Source organism: Fulmarus glacialis, unplaced genomic scaffold, assembly GCF_000690835.1.
Source record: "Fulmarus glacialis isolate BGI_N327 unplaced genomic scaffold, ASM69083v1 scaffold861, whole genome shotgun sequence".
Taxonomy (NCBI): domain Eukaryota; kingdom Metazoa; phylum Chordata; class Aves; order Procellariiformes; family Procellariidae; genus Fulmarus; species Fulmarus glacialis.
The window spans coordinates 164,952-178,967 of record NW_009192184.1 but is presented as its reverse complement, the minus strand read 5'-3'; the positions used below and the strand labels follow the sequence as shown (position 1 = coordinate 178,967).

Here is a 14,016-nt window from a genome sequence, read left to right as displayed (position 1 = left end):
CCCCCCCAATTAAAAAACAGCAAAAGCAGGCTTACTTCATAAACTTTCTCTCACAGCAGTTTTGGCATAGTTCTTACTGGTCATTATTTCCAGCTTTAAACTTAATTATATTACATTAGGGAATACAGGTATATAAGCAAAATGGTCTGTTGTTTTCAGGGCTCTGATTACATCTATTTTGTTGTTTCGTTTTTGTTTGGTTTGGTTTTGGTGTGGGGTATTGTGTGGTTTTTTTTAATGATTGATATTTTCCTTTGTTTCAGCCAAACCTTTTACATCTAAAGTGAAACAGATGCGACTACATAAAGAAGATTTTGAAATCCTGAAGGTGATTGGTCGAGGAGCCTTTGGGGAGGTATGTATGTGAAGGAGGTGGAAGGAAGGGTTTGAATATGCTCTTGCAAATCTGCAGCACTGAGGAGACACAGTTAATAGTTAATCATATACTGATGTAGGGGTTTTACATCATTTAGGCATAATGGATATTGTAGGCCCATCTAATGTTTGATGCAAGTACATTTTGATTTATACATTCTTTGACAGCTCTTTTTAAGTCTTTTAAATTTTGAGAGAAGGCAAGTTCACATGGATTAAAAGACCATGTTTCAACTGTCTGATGATAAATCATTTGCTTGACTGTAATTCTTTCTAGTCAGCAGGTGGAGGCCAGTGAATTACTGATGGTATAAAGATCTAGCCATTTCTAATCATCCTGATAACGAAATAGTCTGAAAGTAGTTTTCAGCAACTTCAATAGCCAAATATTGATATTGACATTCTAAGAACACAGAGAAATCTCTCTATTCCTGTCACTTTTTTTCCTATATTTAATGAATGTTTGAATATTTTTCCTGTATTTCTTTTAAAGAGTTTAGTAAATGTTAGGGTTTCTTCAGTTGTCACCTACTGCTATCGAACTATACATTTTTTTTGCTGCTTCTGATTAAGCCATCTCTTATTTGAAGTCGTCAAACATGGCTGTTGATCACTATGTTTTACATTAGGCATGTCAGATTATATAGGTTGAGGAAACTTGAATAAATAAACGTTAGCTTTCTGCCCCTTCTTAATTATATTAGGTGCATGTGCTTTGTTCTTCATGCAGGACACTAGGTATGTAGAAAGAGCAACCTAATGTATAACAGTGCCTTGAATTTTTCATAGCCAAATATACTACAGATGGGAATAGTATGTAAAGCTTCTGCAGAAGGTACTCCATACTGCTTGAAAATATATGTGAGCTGAAACCCCAAGTATAAGAAAAAGATTTTTTGAGCAATGTTTTCATTGCTTTTGGAACTGGAAATGTTTTTTTTTCAGTTCTCTTTGGTATGAGAGCATCTCTGAGGCTCTATGGCATGTGACAGAGAAGAGTTGGTTTCAGGTTCACTTACATGTTTGCATCATGTGTGAAAATTAGTCTTTACTAATCTGTGGTTATGGAAGAATAGACTTCTATAGGTAGTATGTAAGGAACAGGAATTTTTACTGTAGTGTTTGTCACTACATACTCTGATGGTGCCTACATGCAAATATCATCATTGGGCAACTGTAAAAATAACAATAAAAGAGTAGTATTTAATTAGCTACTTTATCCAAACTTCTGGTTGGATATCCAACCAACTTTTGGTTAGTTTTGCTCCATCTGGAGTAATTCTTCTTTATAAAGGAGACTGAAGGCTGAAGTTACTCATGGATAATTTATCTTTAGTCTGAACCGTCTGAACCTCTGCCACAAAGAGAATGTTGCATTCTCCGTTTTGATGTAAACGCTTCTGCTTAAAACGTTAGCTTTTCTCAGTGCTGCCATAGTAGTTGCAGCTGAGTTCATGTACAGATTGTATGAGATGTAAGAAAAATCACTGATGTGGGTGCTTTCTTGTCAGAAGAATCATATGTGAAACTGGCCTTACATTGAGTTTTTAAGAGAAGTCATTTTTGTCCGCTAAATCAGCATCAAACTCCACAGCAGCTAAACCACAAAAAAACTAGTTCTTTCTCAGGAAGCTTCTTTGTGGTGAATCATCCCATGAATAGTGAGAGCGTAACTTTCCCCATCCTCTTCTGGGGACAGTCTCTGTAATCGGTTAGTTCTCCTCTTTTAGGAACAGTGTTTCTTTCTAATTTCTTATCTGAGAAAGATAGCATGAGTCTACTTAATTGTCAAAATCTTCAGTAAGGGGAAAACTGAAGTTCTTTCAGTGAAAATGTTTGTGTTTGTATGTTCTTAAAGTAGGACTTACTAAATATTTGCAAGGATATATGTTAAATTTTCTTACTAGCTTAAAGAGAAGTTTCAAGTCCTACACGGACATCTGTCTAAGAAAACAAGTTCTGTATGAAATTGCTAATTTTCCTTTAAAATAACCAGTTAATATCTGAGCAAGGTTGAAAAAAGGACCACCAAATTTTACTGCTACTTAAGCCACCAAAAAGTATATTAATATTAAATTGCAAAATACTTGTATGATTCAGTAGACTACAGTAGTTTACTGAGACAGATTAAGAAATCTTGAAGAATGTATTTTCTTTCCAGCAAACTATAAATGAGACCAAGGTTGCTCTAGGTTACTGGGAGGAGTAATTTTTGTCTCCTGAATCAACATAATTCTGAAATTCTGTAGACTACAAAGTTAGTGCAAGTTTTCTTTGGCACAGTCTCAGACTTGTTCTTATTTTGATTTTACGCTACTCAATTTCTTCAATTTGCATAGTCAAGAAATATTTCCCTTTTTGTTTTTACAAGTTTGATGTAGACAAAAAGTAGTTTAAACTAGTTATTGCTTATAACTGTAAAAGTTCATTGTTCCTGGTTTTCTTTTTCCCCTTACCCTCCTTGCTGCCAGTCTGAGAATGCTTCCTTTTTGTCAAATTAAGGACATGCCCCTTCCCTCTGCATGCATACATTTACTTATTTAAAATTTTATGTGAGAGAGTGCTGTCTTTAGAAAACACAGATATTTTGCTTGGAGGAGGAGGATTATCCTGGTAAAATTAGTAATGTGGGCATCAGGTGTTTCATTGTGCTGGCTTTGGGCAGCATGGTTTGAAAAACTTAACGAACAACTCTAAACAAGAAGACTTTAAACTTGGGAGTTGAAGAATGCTATTAGGAAAGGTGAAGCAACTGGGCAACAGCTCTTAGCAGTGTCTCTCAGCAGTATAAAGCTTATTGAAGGTTCTAGCTAATACGAGAATTTTCAGTTCATTCTGCTATTGCTTAAAAAAAAAAAATTCAGTGCTTGCTTATGCAAGCAAATATTAATGTCATTATGTTGTTGATATTTCAAAGATGATGAATTTTGTGGTTCTGCGAACTAGTTAGTTACTCCTAAATTTTGGCATCCAGTTATGAGCAGTAACATTCTCTCTTTCTGTTTCTGGAGGGCTGCCTACTCTTGACAAGAAAACCAATGCTGAGTCTTTTTTTAAAAAAAAAAAAAAAAAATTCTTCCTTTTTTCTTTTTCTTTTCTTTTTATTTCAATTTTAATAGCTTCTGTTTTAGCTTGTTTCTGTAGAAGGCTGTTGCTTTTTAAGCAAAGGAAGTGTGCAGACATGTACCTTAGAGACAAGTAGCCAAGTTTGGGGCAGAAGGTGTCTGACAGCATGCCAGACTGTACTGCTGTTTGTGGGAAATATGGAAAACTGTTGGAAGGATGGGGGAAAAAAACTATCTGACCTAACCAAGATGTTTACATCAGCACATACCAATCATTTTTTGTTGGTCTACTCACAGGAAAATATAAATTTTAAAAAACCCCAACCTTTAGAAGTCCAATTTTAAGAAATTCCAGTAGGAAGACACTTCAGGACAACTAGACAGGAGTGATTACCCTTTCTTATGTCTTGACAGCTTTGTTGGAGAAGGGAGAAGATCAAAACAGCACTCTGTGTGTATTTAGGCCTTTGTATACATAGTATATACCTCCATGTGTGTATGTAATTCACAGTCCCAAAATAAGCATTTTAGAATTTATTTTCATAAAGCACTGAGACACCCCCCAAAAGATGCTGAGATTGCAGAAAAATGATAATGTTTGTGATCTTTTTTTTTGCGTGTGTGTGGTGGTTATTGATATGGAATAACATTAATGGCTTTCACAGACTAAAAGGCTGCTTTTGACTGATTGTAAACACAGCTGGTAAACATGAGTCTATTTTTGTTCTTTAGTCACTCTTCAATATTGTTACACATTCACAGAAGGTACCAAGCCCTCGATCTTGTCATTGAAGCCCTGCGCTCCAGCTGTTAACTGAAGGCAGTGCTGTAGCTCTTTTGGCTGTGTCAAAGTGAATGTTTTATAGGAGACTACAGATTTAGGCAGCTGTGCGATTAGCGTATGTCTTTCAATAACCCAGTCTTTTGCAGAGTAACACAGCCTTTCACTGAGCATGCTACAGGCAAGAAATGAAATCCTGGAGTTGGACTTGAAATACATGTACTATCTTACGCCTCTGGCTGCCTATACTATGATGGTTAATGGTGGGGAAAAACTTACTTTTCATGCTGGGCAGTAGCAGCAGCAGTCTAGTCAGCTCTAGGACCAATTACAACACTCTCAAAACCCTTAAAGGTCTTTAGGGCAGAATTACATTGTAGCTTCATATCACAGACTGCATCATGCAGAGAGGGTCCCTGTCATCTGAGACATGATACAGTTTGAACGCTGACGAGTTTCAGTGTTAAGGCTTTCTCCTCCTGCCATTTCTCATTAGAAATTGCTACAGATACGGCTTATCAGAGTTTCAAGCTAGCTTTAGCTAGTAAAGTAAAAGGAGACTCAAGATTCAAATCCGCATTGTGGGTTATGTATCACTGCAGAGGATTCATCTTTCCCTCCTAAGGAAAATTGTGATGCTCGGACATGGGGTACCACGCACAGAAGAGTAGATATTCTTTATGAATTAAAATTAGATCACAGTCTAAAGTAACAATCTATTTTTGTGTTTCAAATCTGAAAGTACATTGAGGGATCCCAAGTCTAGACTTGAACCTCAATTTTTATGCATGAAGTAACCTTTAAAAATTTCAGTTCATAAACTAGTTTAAATAAGTAGACGTAGTACCTTTCTGTCTTCTTTCCTTTTTTTATCTCCCTTCCACTCCCACCCCCCCGCAACCCCAGAAGGCAGCAGTGTCAAGAACAGGGCTGATAATGCATTGCTGCACATACGGGAAGTGACCACTGCTTCATCTATGAATCTATAGCTAAGCAAGAGGTACACTTTTAGATATGCTTTAGTTTAGACATCTGAGTATTGCAGTCCTTCAACCTGCGCTTTTGCCATGTTCATGAAGCTGCTGCAACTGATGACACATTTGAAGATGCTTGAAAGAGGTTTGCATGACACTTTCTTCAAACTGTCTGATCCTGTATTTTCTTTTCTGTTATCACTGTCTTCACACATAGCTTGTTTACTGATTATGAAAGAGATGGAAGGAATGTAGGATTCAACCTTAGTGTTTTTTTGTCACTGGCCTGCAGGATGATGATGATAGTCTGTGTGACAGCATGTTGGTTTGTAACCAGATGCACACAAAAATGAACTTTTATCCCTTAAGCCTTAAGATTTATTTGAAAGGGAAGAGGCAGGATGGAATTGTTGGAGAATGGTTGTTGAAATGTATTGATTGTTGAACTTTTCTATAATTGGGATGGTAGTGTAGTGGTCTGGTCTAGTTCTGATCAGCAGCTCTGAGTCTGTGGCAGATCCATGGGCATTTTGGGTAAGACACTTAGCTTTCCATACCCAGGGAAGCCGGAACTGTGAAAACATGTTTGTGTAAACGTCTTCCCTCCCTCTTTCCTAAAAATATTCTATGTTAGCTTTTATTATAGCTAAACAAAACTATAATATTCCCAGAAAAGGACTGTGTCGGTTGGCTTTGTTAATATATTATTACATAGGCCCATGGTATCTAATGTTTCAGAAGCAGTGAGAGGGAAGGGGGCTTGTGTTTCCTAAGTTTTCTTTCTCTAGAAAATGTGGATTTCACTGTTTCCTTGCCACTGACAAGAGACATGATAAAGAGCTCATTGAACTTCAGGTGGAAAAACATGAAGTAAAACTTTACTATATCTTTGAAGAAAGCCTAGTGCATTATTTGAAATGAGAGTGGAAGTTGTTTTATGGCAAACCTACAGTCTAACTTGTGTCTGAAACCTAAAAGATACTGTTTCTTTTGTTTTAGAAACTACTACACTGTTGTCTTTTCTTGGCGGTTCTGTAATTTAAATTACTGTGTAGGACTGAAGTCCAAGAGCATAAAGCATACAGCCGGTGATAGCTTCATGATAGTATGATAGAGCAAGAAGCGTGATGGTGAGAAATACCATTGTTTTTCTACAGTCACCTAGAAGAAATGATACATGATGAAAGTGTGATACATAATGAAAGCTTAAAATAGGCTTGGAACTTTTGTAGAATGAATATCCTGTACTGTGATGTTACTCTTTCTTGATGGCAATGGTATAGTATTGTGTGGATAGTAAAGCTAAGTGTCCAGAACACTGAAGAAAAAACCTCCAAAATTGCAAGGTTTCATAAAAATGAAAACAATATGCGTTTTCATGTTTTAACTTATTTATCTTTCCTTTATCTTTTTCAGGTTGCAGTAGTAAAATTGAAGAATGCAGATAAGGTTTTTGCCATGAAGATACTTAATAAGTGGGAGATGCTGAAGAGAGCTGAAGTAAGATTACAGTGATGTTTTCTATAATCATGCACCCTCTTACTCTGCTGAATTGTTAATTCTCTTCCCATAAGACTCTGTGTGTATAGAGGGATTGAGGACATGCTTCATTACTTACTGACAGTATGAAGATTAATATTAAAATAAGCTTAAAGCAGTTCATCAGAAGGGTTAAAATGGCATGGAATCTTGACTTTAGGTGGGGCTGAATGTTTTAGACATTATACCTTTTCTGTAATTGCCCAAGAGTTATCGACTATACAAGCAGTCTTTTAATGCATTTATTCCAGTTAGGAATGTAGTCTTTAGCAAGTATTTTCCATGGTGAAAGGTAATTACTGAGCTATAACTCACCAAGCTTATTAGTTTATCAGTAGTTAGAACTTAGTCAAGGTCCAATTTGCAGACTGAAAAATCAGAAAGATAAAAGTTTCAAATTAATTGGAGTGCATGTTTCATAACAATGTCCATCTGCAAAAATTTGTGATGAAAAGTTCCTCGTTAAAGCTTGAGTCCATTCTGTGTTCTGAAAAGGTGGAACAACTTTTTCACCAGCCCTGCTTTGCCATGGGTTCCTACTTTCATTATACAACTCCACTCTTCATAGAATCCTCGATACATTTCCCTGGATTCCTTTGGAAAGAAACTTATAAAATGCAGTCTTCACCTGAAGACTTGTGTATTAATTTTAAGCAGAACATGTATCTAACTTTTAAAATTGCTTTGAAATTCTTCATCTATGCATACTAAAAATAAACTGCCTAAAAAATAGACTCATAAAGGTATAACTCAGTGTTTTACACGTAGAAAGTTGCTTTGGCCATTGGGTTTTCTTTAGTTTGGACAGTGCAAGCACTATCTTGGTGTCTCTTCCAACTTGTCTGATTGAATTCTCTCTAACCTCAGTTTTTATCTGAGACTCCTCTTTGCTACTCTCAGATTGCCTTGCTGTTCAATTGCTTCCAAGTTTATTCTGATTTCCGCATTTGTGTTTTAATTATATCTTGTTAGGAAATGAGATCAATGGGAAACCATCACACTTTTTAAAAATAAAAGTTTCCAGATGAATTAAAGCCAATTTCTGATCTGTGCACATCCTGTCTCTTTTAATGAAAAAGTTATCACATTAAGAAGTATAAATGGCATGCAGATTGTGGTTAGGCGTACACAATGTGTTTTCTCCTTATCCAGAAATTATTCAGATACTGAGCAATCTGGCATTAGTCTCGATACAAAGAGGTATTTCTCTCCAAGACAGATGTCATTACTGTAAGTTTTATTATTTCAGTGAAAAAGAAAAGAACAGAAATAAAGTTCCACTCTATTTTTAAATGTACCCTTTTAAAGTCAGTTTAAAAGCTATTTCTTTCCATTAAAATACAGTTATAAATAGGTTTGAAAGATTTTTCTCTATGCAAGGTATTAAAAATACTCTTCCCATGGGTCCCGCTGAATTTCTGAAAGTCTGAACCGTTAGCCTAAAAAGAATTACAGCTATGTTTTTCCATGTATTTGTAACCCATGGGTATACAGTGGAAAGAGAACCATCTGGAGTGAAAATGCATTACAAAGCATGACCTTCAACAACTGTAACCTGTCGTTTTTATTGATGAACGCATCTCACTTGCTACTACTGCTAGGGAAAATGACCCATTTTGGCTCTGTTAGCCATGCGCTGCACTAATACTGAAATACACAGGAAAATCATACAGTCCAAAAATGCGAGACAAGCATATAGGTAGGTGGATACATAAATGGCAGAAATAAGTTGTTCCTGTATCCTTGTATCAATTCTGCGGGGAGTGGTATTCATTTGTAAAAGCAGGAAGGGAGTATGTACTCAAAGAGGCTTGCGACTGCCAGATTAAGGTTGATGACTGCAAGCTCTGAGAGTAATTGTATGCAAAAACTTTGTTACAATGAAATTATACAGGTTGCAAGGTCAGTGTTCTCTTTTGTATTACAAAGAGCATAAGTTTTCCAAATACTTGCCACTGTTGAAAACTCAGAGATGTGATATAGAACTGGGGACAGTACTGATAGGAGGAGCACCTGAAAGTGTGTGACAGCTTGCTGTTACACTCCCAGACCTGTTACTGTGAGTGTTGACAATCACTTACAGTTACGTGTGTGCTATGGTGGTGCCAGATGAGGCTCAGGAGAGACCAGGACAAATATTATACGGCATGGAAGCAGTCAGCACTCACAGAAGGTGCTAACTCCGAGCTGTGAGGACATGAGCACCAAATAGCTGAGCAGCCTGAATTCTTTGCTGGTTGAAGGCCATGATAACAGTATAGATATAACCAAAGCACTAAGCTGGCTTTGTTGTGACAGAGAGTTGGAGTAGATGACCTCTAGAGGTCTCTGCCAACAATTCAAGGAGACTATGCCTCGGGAAGATGAAGTGTAATGTTGAAAAGGCTTCATTTAAAAAAACTTAATTGAGCTATGTTTCAGTAATTACAAGAACCACTGCTACTGCTACCTTTTTTTTTTTTTTTTTTTTTTTTTTTTTTGCCATGAATTAATGTAAACCCCGTAAGCCACTTAGACTCTTTGGCTCTTACTGTCTCAGCTATGATCTACTGTGGTAATAGTTGTTGCTGTCAGCTCTAGGCATACTGCCCAGAGGTGGGTGTCTAGAGTACTCAAGGAACGCATGGTCTTTTGTTAAATCATGGCAAAAACAAGTGGAATTATATAAACTCTCTGTAGTAACTAATCCTGTGAATTATGTCTTAACAAATAGAGAAACTACGTATCATTTATCCTTGTGAAAACAAGACTTCATAGTATCTCTCTCTGAAATGTGTCAACAGTTTACAAACAAGGAAGGAAGAAAATCAAGCTGAAGCATAGAACAGCTTTTCTTCAGTCTGAAGATCATCTTTTCTCCTTCTCCCACCCTCATGTCCATTTTTCATTTAGTAACCTTTGAGGGTATTTGTTTAAAGTATGTTTTGTTATTTTCTCAAATTTCACTGATTTATCTCATGCATTGTGCTATGATTAAAGTATACCATGTTTCTTTTTCCTGGTCTGCATTATTCTTACTCACTGTATTCACCAAAACAAGACTTGGTATGGTTTATTTGCTTGGAGGAGTTATTTTCTGCTGTGTTTTTACTGCATGTATTCTTGTGCATAGCTCAATCCAAAATGATATTTTGCTTTTCATTCTTCACTCTCCAAATCTTACAGCCAACAATAACCATGTCAGAGTTCTGGTATTTGCCTATTGTTTTTGGAAATGAAATTGGAAAAGTAAAAAGAAAAGGCTTGATTTTCCTTTAAATTTAGCTGTTTCCTAAGATGGAAGAGACAGAGCATGGTTCAAATCGATGAAACATCTTTGTGAAGTAGCAGAGTGTACTGGAAGAGGTCATGGTCTATGTTTTTCTCTAACTCTCCATCTGCCTTCTAAATAGAGCCCATAAAATTATTACTCTTTCTTTTACACTATCCTTTAGACATTTTTCTGAACAAAATTGTATGTTGGCTTTGCTATTTAGTACCTTTTGTTTTCTTGTGATACTCACTTCAGAACTCAGCCCCTTCAAAATGTTTATTGTATTTCTTTGCTATAGTTTCTTTTTGGTTTCTCATCTGTTTGGTCATTTTCCTCTGTCATTCTGCAAAGCTGCTTTTGCTGAGGTGTTTTATTCACTTCTTGGGGCAGGTTACAAGACCTCCATTGAATTAAGTGCCTTGCTGCCTTCCAGTTCGTTATTTTCTTCACATTTTATCTTCTGTTGTTTCATACGAACCTGTGTTCTCCTTCTCTTAGGTATTCCTTAGCATTTCTTGGCAGTTCTTGTTCTTCCTCTGTTCTACTTGCTATGAAGGCACCTTTTGCCTCCTGTATTTCTTTCCAGTATATTGAGGGGAGGTCCTCCTGGATGTCTTATCAATAGCTTATATCTGGCAAGAGCAATATTCAATTCTGTCCTAATTTCCTGAGCAAAAAGTGTGGTGAAAACCCCAACTGGTTAATGATTATCAAGTTATGGCTACATGGGACTTATTGGCAGCAACTTTCAAATGACAAGAACCTTGCTTATGTGAAAATTCAAGTGTAAAACTAGCCTAACAGCATGATGAGATAAAACAATGACACAAGACTCCAGATTCTAGTTCTTTAACTCCTATTGTAGTTACATAATGCCATTATTGTTTGTTTTCTTCAGTCTTATATTGCTATTCTGTCATTATTGATACTTGATTTCAACATCTGTATGTACAAAAAGATAAGATTTTGACTTGGGATTTCGAGACAATGGGAAGCAGCAGCTTATTTCTCTCTTTGCATCACTTAACAATATAGGGAAGTACAGCTGTTTAAATTTACAGAATGTGGACTTTTCTGATACCTAGTTTTTCATAGATTTTGGCACGTTTGGAGAGTGTAGTAAATGACTTTTTAACTGAGAGGCAGTTTTGAATTTTTTTCCCCAAAATATAATGTTAAAACATAGTCAACTTGCAAAATGTGTTTCTTTATATAATTTACTTAAAGCCTGTAATTATTTTTCTCTCCTTCAGACAGCATGTTTCCGAGAAGAGAGAGACGTGTTAGTGAATGGAGATAACCAGTGGATCACAACATTACATTATGCATTCCAGGATGAAAACTATTTAGTAAGTGTTGCTTTTATGGTGTGGTTTGAGACAGTTTGTTTATTTGTTAATTTTGTGTTCTGGACTGTACAGACCATGTGAGGATATGTGATTTTGTGCATAAGATTCTGAAGGGTGGAGAGTGGTCAGAAACTTTTCAAGTTTTGCCCTAAGTATCTCAGGAAAGCAGCTTTGTTTTCTAAACCACTTTGCGTTTGTTGATAAACCTTGGTCTGTCTGTATCTTCTTTCTTATAATTCGTCACTCCAGTTTAATTGGATTTATAAAAGTAAAAGTGCATTTAGTAATACAAATTTTCTGTTTGACTTTAATGTTTGTGATTAACATTGCTGGTTACTGTTTTACAGTTGGAAATAGGGATTAGCCCCGTTTTGAAAAAGAGTTCATTTTGATTGGTCTTTGCCTTTTTGAGGACTTAAACCCACTAAGATGTCATAAAGCAATAAAATGTTCTTGCAGCATGGAAGAATGGCACTAACTGTTCATAAATAAGAGTTGGAAGCTGTAATTGTAGATTAAAGTGTCTCTTTAATATTTAATGTTATTCAGTTTTTAAGTATTTTGAAAGACTTGCAGAAAGAAGCTAGTATGAGGAAAAAGTGCCAATTTTCTGTGAAATCTTTCCCACTTAAAATATGTTTTGATTGTGATACAGTTTTGGTAATATTTATGTCTGAAAAAGTAAACAACTACATTGATAGATTTTGCTTATTTGTGTTTTATTGCCCTGTGCTTTGGTTTCTGTATCATTAGTAAATTGTAATGTTTTTTTTAAAAATCTGATATGCAGTCATAATCTTTTTTGCCCCCAATGTGTCCAATAAAAGAATGCTATGGATTCTTTTATTCATGGTTTTCTTGCAGAATTGCAATGCTTTTTGCCATTATATTGCTTTCTGTTCTGTCAGCTCAGATACTTGGACATCCATGGATTTTGGTGGAGTTTATATAGAAACAGGGCTCTGCATTTGTGAATCTAACTGTTGGCTTAAATACGTCCCAGCCAGCTTCATGCTTTGTTAATGTGGACAGTAAAAATAATCTCATGTTTTATGTAATTCTGATCTTACTATTAACAGTATTTCAAAGAAAATATTATATATTCCGCAACAGCCTGCTAGAATTTGTTTTAATCTTGCCAGTTTCCTTATTTTCACTAAGCACGTAGCAGCTTCTGTTCTTTATCTTTGGTAGTCTGCTAACAGGAGCTAGTTTTGCTGGGGAAAATATCAGTAATACTGTTTTTCATCATTTTGGTGTGAAAGTATCACTAGTTCTCTATATGCTTTTTATTAAAATAAAATATAACAGAAGTGGCCTTTAAAAAAAAATCTGTGCAAATTGAACAGTGGATGTTGTTTAGCTTGACTTTAGTAATGCCTTTGACACGGTCTGCCGTAACATCATCATAGACAAGCTGACAAAGTATGCATTAAATAAACAACAGTGAGGTGGGTTGAAAACTGGCTGAACTAACTGGGACAAGGGGGTTTTTGATCAGTGACACAAAGTCTAGCCGGGGGCCAGTCAATGGTGGTGTACCCCAGGGCTCAATATTGGGGCTGACATCTTCATTAATGACCTGGAGAATGGGATGGAGTGCACCCTCAGCAAGTTCACAGATGATAAAAAACAGGGAGAAGTGCCTGATAAGCCAGATGGCTGTGCCATCATTCAGATGGACCTCGACAGACTGGAGAACTGGGCAGAGAGAAATCTCATGAAGTTCAATAAAGGGAAATCCAATGTCCTGCATCTGGGGTGGAATAAAATAAACCCAGTACATGCTGGGGGCCAACTGGGTGGAACGCAGCTTTGCTTGAGGTCCCGGTGGATAACAAGCTGACCATAAGCCAGCAATGCACCCTTGCAGCAAAAAAGGCCAAGAGTATTCTGGGCTGCAAGAAAAAGTGTTTCCAGCAGGCCAGTGGAGGTCCTTCCTCTCTGCTCAGCCCTAGTGCAGCTGCATTTGAAGTATTGTGTCCAGCCCTGGGGTCCCCAGTGCAAAAGAGAGATGGAGCTACTGGAGCAAGTCCAGTGCAAGGCCAGAAAGATGATTAAGGTACTGGAGCATCTTTCACGTAAGGAGAGACTGAGAGAGCCGGGATTCTTCAGCTCAGATAAGTGAAGGGTTGGGGGGGCTATTGCCAATGTGTAGAATGAATGAAGACAAGGGAGCCAGATTCCTCTCAGTAGTGCTTGGTGACAGGACAGGAGACAATGGACACAAACTGAAACACATGGAATTTCATCTGAACACAAGAAAACACTTTTTTACTGTGAGGGTGGTCAAACACTGGAACACGTTACCTGGGGAGTTGTGGAGTCTCCATCCTTAGAGATACTGAAAACCCAACTGGGGACAGTCCTCATCAGCCTGCTCTAGCTGACCCTACTTGAGCAGATGAGGTTGGAGTAGATGATCTCAAGAAGTTTCTTCCAGCCTAAATCAGTGTGTCATTTAGGATTAAATGCCCATGTTAAACTTCCACTAGTTACTAGAATTTAATGTCCTTAAATCTGTGATTTTTGTTTCTCTTGGAAGGATGGTGCTGTCGTACAGTAGTATTTTGAGAAGTACTTGAGACTTGAATAGGTCTGGATGATTGTGTGCATTTAGAAAGTATTTTTAAAGCTTTTTTTTTTTAAAAAAAAAAAACAAACCCACAACTTTTTTTTT

The 14,016-nt window shown here is 36.8% G+C and overlaps 1 protein-coding gene across 1 annotated transcript in view; it reads left to right on the top strand.

The window, feature by feature from the left end:
* The first annotated feature begins 269 nt into the window (after positions 1–269).
* CDC42BPA (CDC42 binding protein kinase alpha (DMPK-like)) overlaps positions 270–14,016 on the top strand; it is a 125,454-nt gene continuing 111,707 nt past the window's right edge. Inside the window, exons 1-3 of the mRNA XM_009586969.1 lie at positions 270–355; positions 6,612–6,695; positions 11,241–11,336. Coding sequence (XP_009585264.1) covers positions 293–355; positions 6,612–6,695; positions 11,241–11,336 — 243 coding nt within the window. The 5' untranslated portion in view covers positions 270–292. The remainder of the gene's footprint in view (positions 356–6,611; positions 6,696–11,240; positions 11,337–14,016) is intronic.